This window comes from Scyliorhinus canicula, chromosome 1 (assembly GCF_902713615.1).
Source record: "Scyliorhinus canicula chromosome 1, sScyCan1.1, whole genome shotgun sequence".
Lineage (NCBI taxonomy): Eukaryota > Metazoa > Chordata > Chondrichthyes > Carcharhiniformes > Scyliorhinidae > Scyliorhinus > Scyliorhinus canicula.
The window spans coordinates 29938576-29958160 of record NC_052146.1 but is presented as its reverse complement, the minus strand read 5'-3'; the positions used below and the strand labels follow the sequence as shown (position 1 = coordinate 29958160).

General features: G+C 52.6%; 1 protein-coding gene across 5 annotated transcripts in view; it reads right to left on the bottom strand.

Annotated features, from left to right (window-relative positions):
• ttc28 (tetratricopeptide repeat domain 28) overlaps positions 1–19585 on the bottom strand; it is a 965957-nt gene that overhangs the window by 629713 nt on the left and 316659 nt on the right. Inside the window, exon 1 of one of the 5 annotated variants that reach the window (XM_038780685.1) lies at positions 12028–12477. The exons of the other annotated variants lie outside the window; for them this stretch is intronic. Within the exon in view, the coding sequence (XP_038636613.1) occupies positions 12028–12054 (27 nt within the window). The 5' untranslated portion in view covers positions 12055–12477. Of the gene's footprint in view, positions 1–12027; positions 12478–19585 lie in introns of those variants that run through there. 5 annotated transcript variants of the gene reach the window in all.

The window sequence follows — 19585 nt, the reverse complement described above, 5'->3', positions numbered from 1 at the left end:
GCTATTGTTACGGGGATGCGTAGGCAATCATTATATGGAGAGCTAGCTGCAACTGAACTGAGGCTACAATTATAATAAATGCAGGAAATTTATTTCAATTGCAGATTTACTGGGTGGATTTATGGATGAATGTTAATTCTATTGTGAGGCTATGTACCTGCTAACACTGACGATCCCATTTAATTCAAAATGATAGAATATTACATAGCGACACCCTATTTGTGGTGATGTACCTTCTGCAGGAGGCCACTCACCAATATATTTCACTGGAATCATAATGGGAAAAGACTACCATTGAAAAGTTTCACATGCCTGCAATTAATATTTTACTGAACTCACACTGACACCTTTGTGTTATCAAATGCTAATTTCTGCCCAACCAAGGGGAATTGATAAAAAGAAATCTGTGGGTATAGTTATATTCCAAGAGGTCAATAAGATGGAAAGCCTATTCCTCACAGTTATACTGCACATCAGGGAACTCTAAATGCAGAGCTCTGCTTAACCAATGCGTTTTTAAAAATAAAAACACACATGCAGAAGTGCAGCAAGTTCAGTGGCCTATGAGTCTGAGGGTGCATGTGAACAGCAACTACTCATTAATAAGGGGATTTCTTGATTAATAAGAGGATTAAGGGTTATGAGGAGAAGGCAGGAGAATTGGGATAGGGAACTTATCAGCCATGATCGAATGGCGGAGCAGACCCGAAGCGCCAAGTAGCCTAATTCTGCTCCTATATCTTATGGTCTTATAACCGGGTTGGAGAAATTACAACATATAAATTGCTACCTCAATTAGGAGGCATGGTTGGGGCCCTAAAAAGCGGCATGGGAAGTGTTGAATAAGCAAGTGGTGCATTTCTTGTGCTGGCACAAGAGGGTGGCAAGGGAGAAGAGAATAAATAGATGGAGAATGAAGCAGAGAAATCATGGGGGATCCCATTCCTTCAGAATGCAAGTGAGGGAAAGATGTGTTTGAAAGTAAAATCATGCAGAATGAAGTAACAGGAGATACTCTGCAAAACGCAGGGGCTATTAAGGTGGAAGATGTGGACTAGAGCAGGCTGTCATAATTTTTATTCATACTTTTTTTTTAAAGTGTTGGAGAGGGTAAATCTGGATCCCCGTAAAAATAATTGTTTATAGATTGCCCCCGGGGGATCAAACCATCCGAGCACATTTTGACCTACTAACTATAAGGTTCAGGGTGGGAGGTATAGAAGGGATGTCCGAGGTCGGTTCTTTACTCAGAGAGTGGTTAGGGTGTGGAATGGACTGCCTGCTGTGATAGTGGAGTCGGACACTTTAGGAACTTTCAAGCAGTTATTGATAGGCACATGGAGCACACCAGAATGACAGGGAGTGGGATAGTTTGATCTTGGTTTCGGACAATGCTCGGCACAACATCGAGGGCCGAAGGGCCTGTTCTGTGCTGTACTGTTCTATGTTCTATGTTATATTTCAGTGGGTTGACATGGCAAACCAGCATCAAACCCTAGTTCGAGCAACTTCTCAAATGTATTGCACTCTCAATTCCAGTGTTAAGATGGCATCATTGTATTGATACCAAAACTTCCCTGAGAAGGCATGAAAGTGGAAATCATAACTACAGTCTCAGAGTAAATAAACTGGAAGGACGGAGAGTGGTACAAAGTCTTGTCTTTTCCACAAAATCAATTCCTAATTTTCCTGCGACACCAGGAAGAAATGCTTCACAGTAAAAGGAAGAAATACTATAAAAGGAGTCAGTTAGTACAAGCCAGTCCCACACACCACATGGCAATGAACTCAAGAGAGCATTCACAGAGTCCTGCACACACAAACCTCTTAACAGTGAACTACTCAGAAATAAATAAGTACTTGAGGATTAATTCAATAATACAATCAGAAAATGCTGAAAATACTCGGGTTTGGCAGTGTCCATGGAGAGGCAAACAGAGTTAATGTTTCAGGTTGATAACCTGGGACTGGGAAAAGCTAGAAATGTAATAGATTTTAGTTCCAAAAGGGAAACATGTAAAAAGAACAAAAGGAAAGGTCGGTGATAGGGCAAAATACAGGAGAAATAAGTTGACTGAAGAGCTGTTGGGACAGAGCCAAAGGGCAATTGGACAAGTAAAGAAGCAAAAGATGTGCCCGGAAGAGGTGTGAGTAGCAGAATAATGAATTGCTGCCATCTGAAAGCAAAAATAAGACTAAGACCCAAACAAGCAAAGCAAAAAGAAGGAAACAGAGAGTGTGGTTTGATATTATTGAATTCAACGTTGTGTCCAGGAGACTGTAACATGCCTAATCAACGAATGAGTGATGTTCCTCCTGCTTGTGTTGAGCTTAGTTCAAACACCCCAGTAGACCTAGGACAGAAATGTTAGCACCAGAACAAGGTGGCAAATTAAAATGACAGGCCACTGGAAGCTGGGGATCATGCTTGCGATGATGGAGGTGTTCCACAAACCAGTTGCACAATCTGCACTGGTCTCCTCACTATATAGTTGACCAAATTGTGAACAGCGAGTACAGTACACTTACCTGGGATCAGACAAAATACGGTTCTGATGTTCTGGTCCCCTGCTGGCTTCAGGATTGAGGTTCGCTCCCTGGACCAGCGGGAGGCTGCAAATGAATCGTTAAGACCCCTTTGCGTCCTATTAAGGGCTGGGCACCATATTCTCCAAGCCCGCGTGACAAGGGGGGAACAGTAGCACAGTGATTAGCACAGTTGCTTCACAGTTCCTGGGTTCCAAGTTCGATTCCTGGCTTGGGTCACTGTCTATGTGGAATCTGCACGTTCTCCCCGTATCTGCATGGGTTTTCTCCGGGTGCTCCGGTTTCCTCCCACAATCCAAAGATGTGCAGCTTAGGTGGATTGGCCATGATAAATTGCCCTCAGTGTCCAAAAAGGTTGGGAGAGGTTACGGGGATAGGATGGAGGTATGGGCTTAGGTAGGGGGTTCTTTCCAAGGGCCGCTGCAGACTTGAAGGGCCGAATGGTCTCCTTCTGCACTGTAAATTCTGTAAAAATTCGGATTCTCCAGGTCTCTGGGCCGGAAATTACCTGGGTGAGAATTGGTGCAGGTTTTGACAAACGTGGTGCTGACTTGGGGGACCTCGGGTGGGCCAAGTGGGTAACTCTTTAAGGGAGTTGCCACCAAAGTCCATTGAAGAGCCAATCTCCTTCACAAAATGCAAGACCTACCCACCCTATCCCCATCAAATAAATAAATAACCTTTTATTGTCACAAGTAGGCTCACATTAACACTGCAATTAAGTTACTGTGAAAAGACCCTAGTCGCCACATTCCGGCACATGTTCAGGTGCACAGAGGAAGAATTCAGCATTCTCAGCTGGTACGTGAATTGAACCCGCGCTGCTAGTCTTGTTCTGCATCACAAACCATCTGTCTAGCCAACTGAGCTAAACCAGCAACTATATTTCAGCGCACGCCCCTCCCCCCCACCAGATACCTGTCAATTAGAGAGACCGCACCAGAGACCCCCTAATTAGAGAGACCCCTATCAGAGACTCTTAATTAGAAAGACTCCCACCAGAGAACCCCCCCAGTTAGAGGGACCTGGTTTTGAAGCACCCAGCTATGAAACTAGCAACATTTATAAATATTTAGCTAACACTGACAGCTCCTAGATCACATCAAAGACAGTTAAGTGCTTTCTGCAGAGAAAAAGAGGAAGTGAAAGCAATTAACTGGTTAATTTCACAGCTGGGCACTTAAAAGCCAGTCAAGCTGGAAGGTACATGAATTAAATAATACAGATAGCTGGGTGTGTGTGGATGCTGTCAATTACAGCCCAGTGAAAGCAATTTCACAGAGGAATGAATGAATGGCTTGCAGATCAAAGATCTGAGGGGTTTAAACCCAGCTGACTGGTTTACTCTTTTGCAGGAATTGACAGGTACTGCTTCTTCTGCCTGAGCCAGCAGGTGTATTGAACGGCTGAGTTTTAAAGCAGTGATTTTTTTTCACTGCCTCTGTCTGGACTACTCTCTAGCTTCCAAGTAGGGGCTTCCAGGCAGGGCTCGGTCTTATGGGGAGGGTCTCTGGTGGAAGTAATTAGGTGGTCTCTGGTGGGGTCCTCTCTAATTAGGGGGTCTCTCTAGGGGATCTTAGGCGGGTGTCTCTCAATTGAGGGTCTCTGGTGGGGGAGTTGGTGGAGTGGGGGAGTCTGGTCACCCTCCTACTGTGTGGGACGGGGAGGGGGGCCCCCAACCGCTGGACCTCCGTATCAGACCACCTGCTCAAAACGGTGGCCCGATAGCGGAATTCCCTCAGGAATGCTCGTAATCCTCGTCCTCACCATACATAAATTTGCATGGCTAAGGATTGTGACGAGCTTCCGATTGAGCTCTGGTGGCAGAACATAGGCCGGGATTGTCCGGGTGTTACAATTCACTTTTCCCGTTGGCGGCGGACCACTGCCCTTGGGTTTTCTGGCAGCGTGGGATGGTTTCAATGGGAAATCTCATTGACAAGTGGCAGGAAGATAGAATTCTGCGGCTATCGAACGGAGCGCCACCGAGAAACATGCAGCCATGAGACTGGAGAATCCTGCCCATGGTCTCCCAAATGGAGAATCCTGCCCATGGTCTCCCAAATGGAGAATCCTGCCCGGTATTTTGCTTTTGTTAGTTCATTAATTGAATGTTTTATTGTTATAACTTCTATCTTGTAATTCAGCGTCTATTCGTATTGACCCAAATATTCTGTGGTTGGGATGTGGTCCGATGCCAGCTGTCAAAATTGAAATCTTCCAACTGAGTGTTTTTCTTTAAAAAAAAAAAAATTCTTTCAATGTAAATACGTAACATATTATATAATCATTTTAAAACATACAGCAAAATTTAACTGGAGCCCGGCATTGCGAAGTGCGGCAAGAAAAGCAGTAAAAATAGAAGCCAAACTCCGGCTCAGTCAGCAAATAGAAAGTTTGGTCACAGGAATGGCTGGGCAATAGGCTATAACTACCATAAGTCGCAGTGCAATGTCACGTCACAAAATAGGGAACCTACAGTGACTTAAAAAGTGCTGTCGGATAAAAACAAGTGCATGCCAAACTGGATCAATGCTTAAATTATGTTAAATTTTAAACATCTAGCGCGGGATTTTCCGTCAGCCGACACTGGAGTCGGGAAATGCAATTCCGCAGAGAATCGGTTCCAACGGCGAAATTGCGGAGGACGCCAATTTAATGCCATCGTAATTCTCCGTCACCTCAAAAGCAGCATTGATGCATTCCAGACGCACGCACCCCCTTGGCATATCATTAGCGTGAGGGCCTCCGTGATTCGCCGCCTCCAATGGGCCGAATTCCTGATGGCAAGATTCAGTTTTGATTTGAAAATCGCAAAACAGGCGTTATGGCTGCTGAGGGAGAGGGAGTATGAAAATTGTAACAACATCGCCATAGTTTGCTGACAGTTTTGCCGCTGGCCAGAGGGTCTCTGCCAGGGCTAGGGGGAGTAGCGGGGAGTGGCCAGGAGGTGGGCTCTGGGGTCAGGGTGGACAGGCACAGAACACCATTGCTGCAGTCTGCAAGGCAGCCATGACTGCCCACTGTGAACTTAGGGCCAGGGGTCCGATGGGCGTCCTACAGGCCACCTCCCTCAGTGCCCTCTGGCCCCAGTTGATCCATCAGCCGTACGGGTGCGCTCTAACGCAACCAGTGCCATCTTGTTGGCTGGGGTGGTACGTGTGAGGAGTGAAGTGTGTATATGCGGCAGCAGCTTGTCGGCCTCCTCAGTGTCAATCGCAGAATCCGGCTCCGTTTCTCATTGGAATCGATTGTGTTCCACATGGCGCCGGTGCTAGCTCCTTAACAGTCGCTGAATCGGTCCAGGTGCAGTGCCAGTTCTGCTGTCGTGGAAGTCCACGAATCCTCCCCAAGCATCAACAATTAGTCTCAGGAACGGAGAATCCTGATGCTAATCTTAATACAGGCTGTACAACTTGAAACTGCCACACAAGAATCATAGAATATCTACAGTGCAGAAGGAGGCCAAAAGGCCCATCGAGTCTGCACCGGCCCTTCAAATGAGTTACCCATTTATACTCCCCCTTCCACCCCACCCTATCCATGTAAACCCCGTAAACTAACCTGCACATCCCTGGACACTAAGGGGCAACTTAACGTGGCCAATCCACCTAACCTGCACATCTTTAGATTGTGGGAGGAAACCCAATCAGACACGGGGAGAAGGTGAAAATTTGACACAGAGAGTCACCCAAGGCTGGAATTGAACCTGGGTCCCTGGTGCTGCGAGGCAGCAGTGCTAACCACCGTGCCGCCCATTACCATTATCATATATACCCATTAAACTAATTGTATCTCAACTTGATATACAGCAACCAATGCAAAGAACATATGGTGGAAGAAGTAAATCTGTAACATTAAAATATTTACATTCATTAAATATAGAGTCTGTGCCAGCTTTGGACACCAGTCTTTCTTAATCACTAATCCCCCAATGTGAACATTCCACGATATGAATGTCTCTATTGGTTATCACCACAACAATACTGTTTATGGATGAACACAAATCCATGGACTGAATGAAAAAACACATACATACACAGATACACAAACACGAGCAGACATGGTTAAAGGCATAGATTATTAAAACATTGAGGTAATTTAGGAAATTCAGCTCATTATAACCCATCCCAACTTCATGCTCACGATTTCTGATGTCATCCAAATTCATCAATTACAATGCTTTCTTATAATTACTCCCAGGTGTCTCTATTTTTCTGTATAAACCCTCTAATTAACTTATTCTGTCACTCATTCTCAGGTATGCATTATTTAGCATTTATCAGGAACTGTACTGTTAATAAGAAATAAAGACAGATTCACCCTACCACAAAAGAGTCTGGATTACCTATATATACAACCCAACACAGCTCCCACGTTATGTAATTAAGTGACAATTACTATCGGAAACTCCAACTTAACATGGGCATGATGAAGAGGCATCAGATCTCAGATAAACCTTGAACTGCAAGATCACAGGAGAGCGTAAAGGCTCAGGAAATCTATCCGTTTCATCCTATAATCAACGAACAAACATTGCTGTTGGAAGCAATGAGGTTATCAATTGTTCTTCTCTTCAGCATGTAATCTAGACTAACACCATGCAGTCCTGCAGATAAGATTTAAAATCAAACCCCATTTGTCTGGTCTAATGATTCAGTTGAACACAAGAGATGCCATGGCACTATATGAGGAAAAGTAAAGGCTTTTTGTAGCATCCTGACCAAAATTCCTGCCTCAGCCAAAAGCCTCATAAATAAAACACAATTTAACCAGTCACGCATCGTGTTTTCTTGTGTATCTTTCTTTATGTATACTGACTCCAACATTGTAAAACAATGACTGCATTTTTAAAGTGATATATTGGTTTTGAAGCAGTTAGAGATGGGCTGACGAGTAAACATCAGTGCAAGTTTTTTTTTCAATCCCAATGAGTCCCGGGAGCAAAATACAAATACTGTGGCTCCAAGAGCAGGTCAGAGGCTGGGAGTTCTGTGGCACATAGCTCACCTTCTGACTCCCTAAAGTCTGTCCATCAATGACAATCCAAATAGGGGATGTGGTAAGCCCATCATTTGTCACCCATCCTAAATTGCCCTTGATTGAGTGGCTTACTCATCCATTTATATTTTTTTAATGTTCTTTACTTCAAACATGTGTAAAACAGCAACAAATAAAATACACACTCCACAAAATCACAGCCCACAGTTTGTACAATTGTTTTCCCTTTTATCACCTCCCCGTCCTCAACGAACAATTCCTCAAATAGCGTCATTAACAACCTCCACCGCATCTCGAAGCATTCCGCTAACCCCCTCAACTCGAACTTAACCTTCTCCAACCGGAGAAAGTCGTACAGATTCCCCCAGCCAGGCCACCACCCCCAGAAGCGTATCCAACCGCCAATTTAACAGGGTCCTTCGTCGGGCAATTACAGAGGCAAAGGCCATAACCTTCCCCTCCAGAGTCTCCGGCACTTCCGATATCTCAAAGGTCACCACCATGGAGTCCGGCTTGACCTCCACCCCCCCCCCCCCACCCCCCCACCCCCCCCCCCAACTACCTTAGATAACATCCCAAACAGCGCCTCCCAGCATCTCTCCGACTTCTCCTTGCTAGTCCATTTCAAAAGGCAGCTAAGAGTCAACCACAACTGTGGATCTACGGTCACATGTAGGCCAAACCAGGTGAGGATGGCAGATTTCCTTCCCTGAAGAGAACTAATGAATCAGATGGGTTTCTATGACAATCACGAATAGTTTCATGGTCACTGTTACTGAGACTAGCTTTCAATTATAAATTTTATTCATCGAATTTAAATTCCACCAGCTGCAGTGGTGGGATTTGAATCCTTATTCCCAGAAAATTTGCTTACCATTAACCTACCATCTCTAGTTTTAAACTGGATTACTCTCTACTTGCTTGGATGAGTCCAGCTCCAAGAACACTCAAGAAACTCAACAACGTCCATGACAGAGCAGCTCAGTTGATTGGTTCCCCATCCACCACCTTAGTCATCAACTCCCTTTACGACCAATGCACAGTGGCAGCAATGTGCACCACTTACAAGACCCACTGCAGCAACTCAGCAAGCATCCTTCAACAGCAACTTCCAAACTTGCAAACTCTACCACTTAGAAGGACAAGAGCTTTAGAAGCATGGGAACAGCACTGCCTGCAAGTTCCCCTCCAAGCAACACACCAATCTGACTTGGATCTGTATTGTTGTTCCTTCACTGTTGCTGTGTCAAAAGCCAGGAACACCGTTCCACCAGCACTGTGGCTATACCTACACAAGATGAACTGCGACGGTTCAAGAAGGTGGCTCACCACCAACATCTTGAGGGCAATTAGAGATGGGCAACAAATGCTGCGTTACCAGAAACGCTCACATCCCATGAAAGAATAAAGAAAACTGCATTATTGGCTGCTTGACGAAACTGCCCTTTGTTAATTTCAAATAAATTTTCAATATAAAAAATATAAGATGGGGACAGTGATAAATAAAATCCCTGTGACAAGTTTAAACCTCAGTGTAAATTACAGTTGTATGCAAAACACTAATCCAAAACTTTGCTTCTACTCGTATGCCAAATCTGAGATTTTTTAAAAGGTTCATTCATGGGATATGGGCATCAGTGGTTGGTCAACATTTATTGTCCATCCCTTATTTCCCTTGGTTGCCCTTCAACCACCATCCCCCTATCCACTGGCTTAAACTAGCTCGATAACTACCACCGCAAATTTGAATGTTACCTTTATTTTTCAATCTCTAATTGACCTAATTCTCTTTTATCTTGGTAACCTGCAAGCTTCTGTCCCCAGAGATTTTCCTTTTTTCTGATTCTGGTCTCTCGTACCTCATCCCTTTTCACCTCAACGTTGGGAGCCATGCCATTAGCATCCTCCCTGAACCCACCAGCCATTAGCTCCCTCCCTGAACCCACCAGCCATTAGCTCCCTCCCTGAACCCACCAGCCATTAGCTCCCTCCCTGAACCCACCAGCCATTAGCTCCCTCCCTGAACCCACCAGCCATTAGCTCCCTCCCTGAACCCACCAGCCATTAGCTCCCTCCCTGAACCCACCAGCCATTAGCACCGTCCTGAACCCACCAGCCATTAGCTCCCTCCCTGAACCCACCAGCCATTAGCTCACTCCGTGAACCCACCAGCTATTAGCTCCCTCCCTGAACCCACCAGCCATTAGCTCCCTCCCTGAACCCACCAGCCATTAGCTCCCTCCCTGAACCCACCAAACTCTCCAGCTCCCTTTCCTTTATAAAACTCATCTCTTTTAACCAATCCTTCGGTCTCTCATTCTTTGGTTCTGTACCTGTTTTCCCCACATCTTTTATGAAGTGTCTGGGGCAATTTTCTACCTGAGAGGCAATTTACCAAGGCAACTTGCTGCTTATTGGCCCAAAATATGGTGTGACGCTGAACTGATTGATAAACAAAAAGTTGCGTGTGCATCTTTAAATTTAAATTACAGCACCTTTCCGCAGGAAGGAGAAGCATCATCAATCTTTTGTTTTGAAAGCAAAGAAGTCCATTCAAAGCTCTCGATTCTTGCCTTGCTTTTAATGTGGCATCGTAAATTTGAGCTGGGCACCTCCTTGTTCCCAGGAGCCACTTCTCAATAACATGGTCTGAACCTGAATTCTTAAGCATCCAACCATTTCCCGCTGAACAATTCCCCCATAGTAAACATGCCAAACCTTTATAAACAGCTGATCTCTATTAAATACGTCACACTTTAACCTTCTGATCTTAACTCTTTGGGGCACCTTTCCTTTTTTTTAACAAAAACACAATACTACAGCATCAACAGCATGCAGTGGGCAATATGCCATAGGTATGCTGCTTGAAAGCTGCAAATCATGCCAAGGATATATAAAACCCTTACGACTAAGATCTTTTAATGTTGGGATGAGGGAAGTGGAAAGAAAGAGACCAGCAAATCATTACTAATCAACTGAATGTTTAGGATATCGAGTAAAGGACATGTCCACCCTCTGTCCACTTCTCACTGGATGGTCTACCCACTTCTCCTCACTTCTCAGGGCTCTCATTGCGCCAGTTGTTGAAGGCACACACAATCTGCAAAAAACAATGGCTCAATGCATAGACACAAAAAATCCGACTTGGGTAAGGAAATAGCTTGGTTTTCTGAGCACCATTTATTCTTTTTATTAATGTGCAGAATTAGTCATGATGTCTTTTGTGCAATTAACCCCCCGCCACCACCACAGCTAACGCAAACACAAACTGTGCCCAAAATCAAACAAACACTGCGGATTACTTAACATCTGTTTTAACCATGGTTGCCAAATTTTGTTAAGATTTCTAGCCCAGGGCATGAACATCCAGAACAAATTGCAGCGCTACATAAAATGTAACTTGGGACCCTCTCACGCTGTGTCTCCCTTTAAATATCTTTCAATCAACAGCGTGTAATTAATCCTTTTTAAGTATTATTGCATGCATATATGATTTATTTAAAAAAAATAGAATTGTACTTTTGCCGACCCTGCTTTCCAAACTTCATTGCGCCCCCCAGTGGGACTCACATCACTCGCAATGAATCAATTTTTGGAAACGCTAAAAAGCCCAGCGCCCACCCCCACCGACCGAGGGGCAAACTGTTCCCCACGTCCTGCTGTAAAACGTCCGATGCCGCGCCTCAATTCGTTCACCCAAAGGCAAAATTGTGCGAGATAATCAGGCGGAATCGCTTTTTTTTCCCCGATTGCACCCCACACGCAATATTGCAACGTTTCCAATATTGCAGAGCTGGGAATTGCTGGGGCGATTCAAAGCTGCAGAGCAGAGCACCACCATCCCATTCGGGCTTTCGGGAGAGTGGGGGCAACATTTCCACAACAACACCGGTGGGTCAGCCTTGGATACAACTGAGTAACATCCCCCCCCACCCAACCCAACACACACACACACACACATGTGGGTTCCTGGTCAGTTTGACATGTACAGTTTAAAAGTACTCAAAATGACATATCTCTCTCTCTATATATATACATATAAAAAATCAATCACAGGCATAAGTGAAATTCCACCACATGTATAAAGCCCAGTGTGTGTGTGTGGAACAGAAGACTTGTAAATAGTGCTCACTACACACGCTTAAATGTGTGAATGGGACAGCGACAGGGCAAAAACTCAGCAATGCCAATGCTGCACACCTGAGCACTTTCACCTTGCCCAGAAACAGCAACACAAAACAAGGTAAAGTTTCTCTTTCCCTGCAGCCTCGGATCACAGATGTGCAGCAAATGATTGAGAGTGACAGACGACCATTAAATGACAAGGCAGAGCACAGCCCCACGACTCCTGGTGGGGGAGGAAAGTGACAGGACAACTGTTTTTTTTTACACCCCTTGGGTCAAGTGGAATTTGACATGATCATCTTCCCCCCCCCCCCCCCCCCCCCTTTCTTTTCTCTTTCTCAAAGTCTCTCTCACCTTCTTCCGGGGCTGCCATTTCATCATATTTGTAAAGCAGAGATGTGGAGAGCATCAAGAGGTTGGCTGGGAACCTGGTGGAGATTTCCAACAGTGGCTGCACATGCTGGACAAGGCTGCCTCTCGCCTGCTTTCACAACTGCACCATATCTTACAGCAGCAGGAGGGGTGGCAAAAAGAACATCAAGATCCCGAAAGCAGCAATATCCCAGGGAAAAAGAGAAAAACGACAGAAGGGTTTAAAAAAAAGATTAGGTGCTCCTCCAGCAGCTCCTCGTCCTCAAAGCAGCAGCAGCGCGGGGCCAAGGGTGACACATCATTGTGGCTGCAGCCCACACCCTGGATGTCTTCACCCCCCCTCCACACAGATCAGAGAGGGAAAGCTGTCAGCAGGCACTGGGCATCTTCTCCAGCTGCCGCTCAGCTCCGCACTCTCAGCGCTGACTGGAGTCACAGCAAAGGCAGCGATTTTCTCCTCCTCTGGCATTGGAGGGCGAGCGGCGCGCGCCACACGTCCCCCGCGCGTGCCCGCCACCACCACCCCGAGCGCGCCCACACACACTCTCTCTCCCGAACGGGGCTGCGCAGCGCGCCGACGCTTGGCAGCCCCTTCACATTCCAGCAGTGACCGGCAAGAGAATTAAAGGCACAGATACTAAAAGTACCTCCTTCCCCCTGTACTGCCCCCAAACCCCTTCCCCCTCTACTGCCCCCCCCAAACCCTTCCCCCTCTACAGCCCCCATCCCCTCCCCCTCTACTGCCCCCTCACCCCTTCCCCCTGTCCCCTCTACTGCCCCCAAACCCCTTCCCCCTCACCCCTTCCCCCTGTCCCCTCTACTGCCCCCAAACCCCTTCCCCCTCTACTGCCCCCATCCCCTCCCCCTCTACTGCCCCCTCACCCCTTCCCCCCTGTCCCCTCTACTGCCCCCCAAACCCCTTCCCCCTCTACTGCCCCCTCACCCCTTCCATCTCTACTGCCCTCATCCCCTCCCCCTCTACTGCCCCCATCCCTTCCCCCTCTACTGCCCCATCCCCTCCCCCTCTACTGCCCCCTCACCCCTTCCATCTCTACTGCCCCCTCACCCCTTCCATCTCTACTGCCCCCCATCCTCTCCCCCTCTACTGCCCCATCCCTTCCCCCTCTACTGCCCCCCCCCCCATCCCCTCCCCCTCTACTGCCCCAACCCTTCCCCCTCTACTGCCCCAAACCCCTTCCCCCTCTACTGCCCCATCCCCTCCCCCTCTACTGCCCCCTCACCTCCTTCCCCCTCTACTGCCCCATCCCCTCCCCCTCTACTGCCCCCATCCCCTCCCCCTCTACTGCCCCCTCACCCCTTCCCCCCTGTCCCCTCTACTGCCCCTCAAACCCCTTCCCCCTCTACTGCCCCATCCCCTCCCCCTCTACTGCCCCCTCACCCCTTCCCCCCTGTCCCCTCTACTGCCCCCCAAACCCCTTCCCCCTCTACTGCCCCCTCACCCCTTCCATCTCTACTGCCCCCCATCCCCTCCCCCTCTACTGCCCCCATTCCTTCCCCCTCTACTGCCCCCATCCCTTCCCCCTCTACTGCCCCATCCCCTCCCCCTCTACTGCCCCCCTCACCCCTTCCATCTCTACTGCCCCCCATCCTCTCCCCCTCTACTGCCCCATCCCTTCCCCCTCTACTGCCCCCCATCCCCTCCCCCTCTACTGCCCCAACCCTTCCCCCTCTACTGCCCCCAAACCCGTTCCCCCTCTACTGCCCCATCCCCTCCCCCTCTACTGCCCCATCACCTCCTCCCCCCTCTACTGCCCCATCCCCTCCCCCTCTACTGCCCCCTCACCCCTTCCCCCTCTACTGCCCCCATCCCCTCCCCCTCTACTGCCCCCATCCCATCCCCCTCTACTGCCCGCTCACCTCCTTCCCCCTCTACTGCCCCATCCCCTCTACTGCCACCTCACCCCTTCCCTCTCTACTGCCCCCTCACCCCTTCCCTCTCTACTGCCCCCTCACCTCCCTCCCCCTCCACTGCCCCCAACCCCCTCTACTGCCCCATCCCCATCCCCTCCCCCTCTACTGCCCCCTCACCCCTTCCCCCTCTACTGCCCCCATCCCCTCCCCCTCTACTGCCCCATCCCCTCCCCCTCTACTGCCCGCTCACCTCCTTCCCCCTCTACTGCCCCCATCCCCTCCCCCTCTACTGCCACCTCACCCCTTCCCTCTCTACTGCCCCCTCACCCCTTCCCCTCTCTACTGCCCCATCCCCTCCCTCTCTACTGCCCCCTCACCTCCCTCCCCCTCCACTGCCCCCATCCCCCTCTACTGCCCCCATCCCCCTCTACTGCCCCATCCCCTCCCCCTCTACTGCCCCCTCACCCCTTCCCTCTCTACTGCCCCCTCACCTCCTTCCTCCTCTACTGCCCCTCACCTCCTTCCCCTAAACTGCCCCCTCACCTCCTTCCCCCTCCACTGCCCCCTCACCCCTCTACTGCCCCCTCACCCCTTCTCCCTCTACAACCCCCTCACCCCTTCCCCCTCTACTGCCCCCTCACCCCTTCCCCCCTGTCCCCTCTACTGCCCCTCACCCCTTCCCCTCTACTGCCCCTCACCCCTTCCCCCTCTACTGCCCCCACCCCTTCCCCCTCTACTGCCCCCACTCCTTCCCCCTCTACTGCCCCCACCCCTTCCCCCTCTACTGCCCCCACCCCTTCCCCCTCTACTGCCCCCTCACCCCTTCCCTCTCTACTGCCCCCTCACCTCCTTCCTCCTCTACTGCCCCTCACCTCCTTCCCCTAAACTGCCCCCTCACCTCCTTCCCCCTCCACTGCCCCCTCACCCCTCTACTGCCCCCTCACCCCTTCTCCCTCTACAACCTCCTCACCCCTTCCCCCTCTACTGCCCCCTCACCCCTTCCCCCCCTGTCCCCTCTACTGCCCCTCACCCCTTCCCCCTCTACTGCCCCTCACCCCTTCCCCCTCTACTGCCCCCACCCCTTCCCCCTCTACTGCCCCCACTCCTTCCCCCTCTACTGCCCCCACCCCTTCCCCCTCTACTGCCCCCACCCCTTCCCCCTCTACTACCCCACCCTTCCCCCTCTACTGTCCCCACCCTCTTCCCCCTCTGCCGCCCCCACCCCTTCCTCCTTTACTGCCCCCACCACCTTCCCCCTCTACTGCCCCCAACCCCTGCCCCCTCTAATACCCCTACCCCCTCTACTGCCCCCACCACTTCTTCCCCTCTACTGCCCCCAACCCTTCCCTCTCTACTGCCCCCGCCCCTTCCCTCTCTACAGCCCCACCCCTTCCCTCTCTACTGCACCCACCCCTTCCCTCTCTACCGCCCCCAACCCTTCCCTCTCTACTGCCCCGCCCCTTCCCTCTCTACAGCCCTCACCCCTTCCCTCTCTACTGTCCCCAACCCTTCCCTCACTACTGCCGCCACCCTTTCCCCCTCTACTGCACCCACCCATTCCCCCTCTACTGCCCCCCACCACTTTCCCTATACTGCCCCAATCCTTCCCCCTCTACTGCCCTAACTCCCTTCCCCCTCTATTGCCACCCCACCCCTTCCCTTCTATTGCTCCCCACCCCCTTACTGTTCTACTGCCCCTTCTCCCTCTCCTGCCTCCGCCCCTTCCCCCTACTGCCCCACTCCCTTCCACCTATACTGCCCCCTGCCCTTTCCCCCTCCCCTTATTCTTCTACTGCCCCTTTCGCTTCTGTTGACTCCACTTCCTCCCCTGCTGCTCCCCACACCCTTCCTCCCCTACTGCCCATTCCCCCTCTACTACCCCATCTCCTCTACTGCCCCGACCCCATCTACTGCCCCCCACCCTGCCTACTGCCCTCCCCCTCTACAGCCCCTCACCCCCTCAACTGCCCCCACCCCGTCTAATGCCCCCAAACCCTCTAATGCCCCCACACCTTCCCTCTCTACTGTAAACCCACCTCTTACCTCTCTACTCTCCCCTCCCCTTACCCCCTACTGCCTTATCCCTTTCTATTCTACTGCTCCACCCCTTCCAGTTCTACTGCCCCACTACTTCCCCCTATACCGACCCAACACTTCCTCCTCTACTGCCCCCACCCCTTCCCCCTCTACTGCCCCCACCCCTTCCCCTTCTACTGCCCCCACTCCTTCCCCCTCTACTGTCCCCACCCCTTCCCCCTCTACTGCCCCCACCCCCTTCCCCCCTACTGCCCCCACCGCATTCCCCCTCTATTGCCACCCACCCCCTTCCCCCTCTACTGCCCCCACCCCTTCCCTCTCTACTGCCCCACCCCTTCCCTCTCTACTGCCCCAACCCTTCCGTCACTACTGCCCCCCACCCCTTCACTCTCTACTGCCCCCCACCTTTTCACTCTCTACTACCCCCCACCCATTCCCACTCCACTGCCCCCACCCCTTCCCCCTCTACTGCCCCCACCCCTTCCCCCTCTACAGCCCCCACCCCTTCCCCCTCTTCTGCCCCCACCTCTTTTACTGCCACCCACACCCCTTTCCCCCTCTACTGCCCCACACCCTTCCCCCTGTACTGCCCCCACCCCTTCCCCCTCTACTGCCCCCACCACTTCCCCCTCTACTGCCCCCACCCCCTTCCCCCTCTACTGCCCCCACCCCGTTCACACTCTACTGCCCCACCCCTTCCCCCTCTTCTGCCCCCACCCCCTTCCCCCTCTACTGCCCCCGCCCCTTCCCCCGACTGCCCCACTCCCTTCCACCTATACTGCCCCCTGCCCTTTGCCCCTCCCCCTTATTCTTCTACTGCCCCTTTCGCTTCTGTTGACTCCACTTCCTCCCCTGCTGCTCCCCACACCCTTCCTCCCCTACTGCCCATTCCCCCTCTGCTACCCCATCTCCTCTACTGCCCCGACCCCATCTACTGCCCCCCACCCTGCCTACTGCCCTTCCCCTTTACAGCCCCTCACCCCCTCCACTGCCCCACCCCGTCTAATGCCCCCAAACCCTCTAATGCCCCCACCCCCTCTAATGCCCCCACACCTTCCCTCTCTACTGTAAACCCACCTCTTCCCTCTCTACTCTCCCCTCCCCTTACCCCCGACTGCCTTATCCCTTCCTATTCTACTGCTCCACCCCTTCCAGTTCTACTGCCCCACTACTTCCCCCTATACCGACACACTTCCTCCTCTACTGCCCCCACCCCTTCCCCCTCTACTGCCCCCACCCCTTCCCCCTCTACTGCCCCCACTCCTTCCCCCTCTACTGTCCCCACCCCTTCCCCCTCTACTGCCCCCACCCCCTTCCCCTCTACTGCCCCCACCCCCTTCCCCCCTACTGCCCCCACCGCATTCCCCCTCTATTGCCACCCACCCCCTTCCCCCTCTACTGCCCCACCCCTTCCCTCTCTACTGCCCCACCCCTTCCCTCTCTACTACCCCAACCCTTCCGTCACTACTGCCCCCCACCCCTTCACTCTCTACTGCCCCCCACCCCTTCACTCTCTACTACCCCCCACCCATTCCCACTCCACTGCCCCCACCCCTTCCCCCTCTACTGCCCCCACCCCTTCCCCCTCTACTGCCCCCACCCCTTCCCCCTCTACTGCCCCCACCCCTTCCCCCTCTTCTGCCCCCACCTCTTTTACTGCCACCCACACCCCTTTCCCCCTCTACTGCCCCACGCCCTTCCCCCTCTACTGCCCCCCACCCCTTCCCCCTCTACTGCCCCCACCCCTTCCCCTCTACTGCCCCCACCCCTTCCCCCTCTTCTGACCCCACCCCTTCCCCCTCTACTGCCCCTACCCCCTTCCCCCTCTACTGCCCCTACCCCCTTCCCCCTATCCTGCCCCCACCCCGTTCACACTCTACTGCCCCCACCCCTACCCCCTCTTCTGCCCCCACCCCCTTCCCCCTCTACTGCCCCCGCCCCCTTCCCTCTCCACTGCCCCCACCCCGTTCACACTCTACTGCCCCACCCCTTCCCTCTCTACTTCCCCCACCCCTTCCCCCTCTACTGCCCCACCCCGTTCATTCTCTACTGCCCCCACCCCTTCCCTCTCTACTTCCACCACCCCCTACTTCCCCCACCCCCTTTCCTCCCTACTGCCCCCACCCCTTCCCTCTCTACTGCCCCAACCCTTCACTCTCTACTGCCCCCACCCATTCCCACTCCACTGCCCCCACCCCTTCCCCCTCTACTGCGCCCACCCCTTCCCCCTCTACTGCCCCCACCCCTTCCCCCTCTACTGCCCCCACCCCTTCCCCCTCTTCTGCCCCCACCTCTTTTACTGCCACCCCACCCCTTTCCCCCTCTACTGCCCCACCCCCTTCCCCCTCTACTGCCACCACCCCCTTCCCTCTCTACTGCCCCCACCCCGTTCACTCTCTACTGCCCCACCCCTTCCCTCTCTACTTCCCCCACCCCCTTCCCCTCTACTGCCCCCACCCCTTCCCACTCCACTGCGCCCACCCCTTCCCCCTCTACTTCCCCACCCCTTGCCCCTCTACTGCCCCCACCCCTTCCCCCTCTACCGCCCCCACCCCCTTCCCTCTCTACTGCCCCCACCCCCTTCCCTCTCTACTGCCACCACCCCTTCCCCCTCTACTGCCCCCACCCCTTCCCCCTCTACCGCCCCCACCCCTTCACTCTCTACAGCCCACCCCTTTTACTGCCACCCCCACCCCTTCCTCCTTTACTACTTCACGATGTCCCCCACTCCCTTCCCCCTCTACTGCCCCCACCACTTTCCCTATACTGCCCCAATCCTTCCTCCTCTACTGCCCCACTCCCTTCCCCCTCTATTGCTACCCCTCCCCCTGACCCTCTATTGCTCCCCACCCCTGCCCCTCTATTGCTCCCCACCCCTGCCCCTCTATTGCTCCCCACCCCCTTACACTTCTATTGCCCCATCCCCCTCTACTGCCCCACACCCTTCCCTCTCGACTGCCCCTTCCCCCTCTACTACCCCCCACCGCCTCTACTGCCCCCACCCCCTCTACTGCCCCCACCCCATCTACTGCCCCCACCCCATCTACTGCCCCCCCAGCCATTCTCCTGCCCCTACCCTCTTCCCCTCTACTGCCCCACCCTTCCCCCTCTACTGTCCCCACCCCTTCCCCCTCTACTTCCCCCACCCCTTCCTCCTTTACTGCCCCCACCACCTTCCCCCTCTACTGCCCCAACCCCTGCCCCCTCTAATACCCCCTACCCCCTCTACTGCCCCCCACCACTTCTTCCCCTCTACTGCCCCCACCTCACCCCTGCCCTCTCTACTGCCCCCACCTCACTCCTTACCCCTCTAATGCCCCAACCCCTACCCCTCTACTGCCCCCACACCTTCCCTCTCCACGGCAACCCCACCCCTTCCCTCTCTACTGCAACCTCCCCTTACCCCTCTACTGCCCCCATCCCTTCCTACTCTACTCCCCCCACCCCTTCCTGTTCTACTGCCCCCACCCCCTTACCCCTCTACTGCCCCCACCCCTTCCTGTTCTACTGCTCCCACCCTCATTCCCCTCTACTGCTCCCACCCCTTCCTGTTCTACTGCCCCCACCCTCATTCCCCTCTATTGACCCACACCCTTTACCTTCTACAGCTCCCGCCTCCTTCCCCTCTACT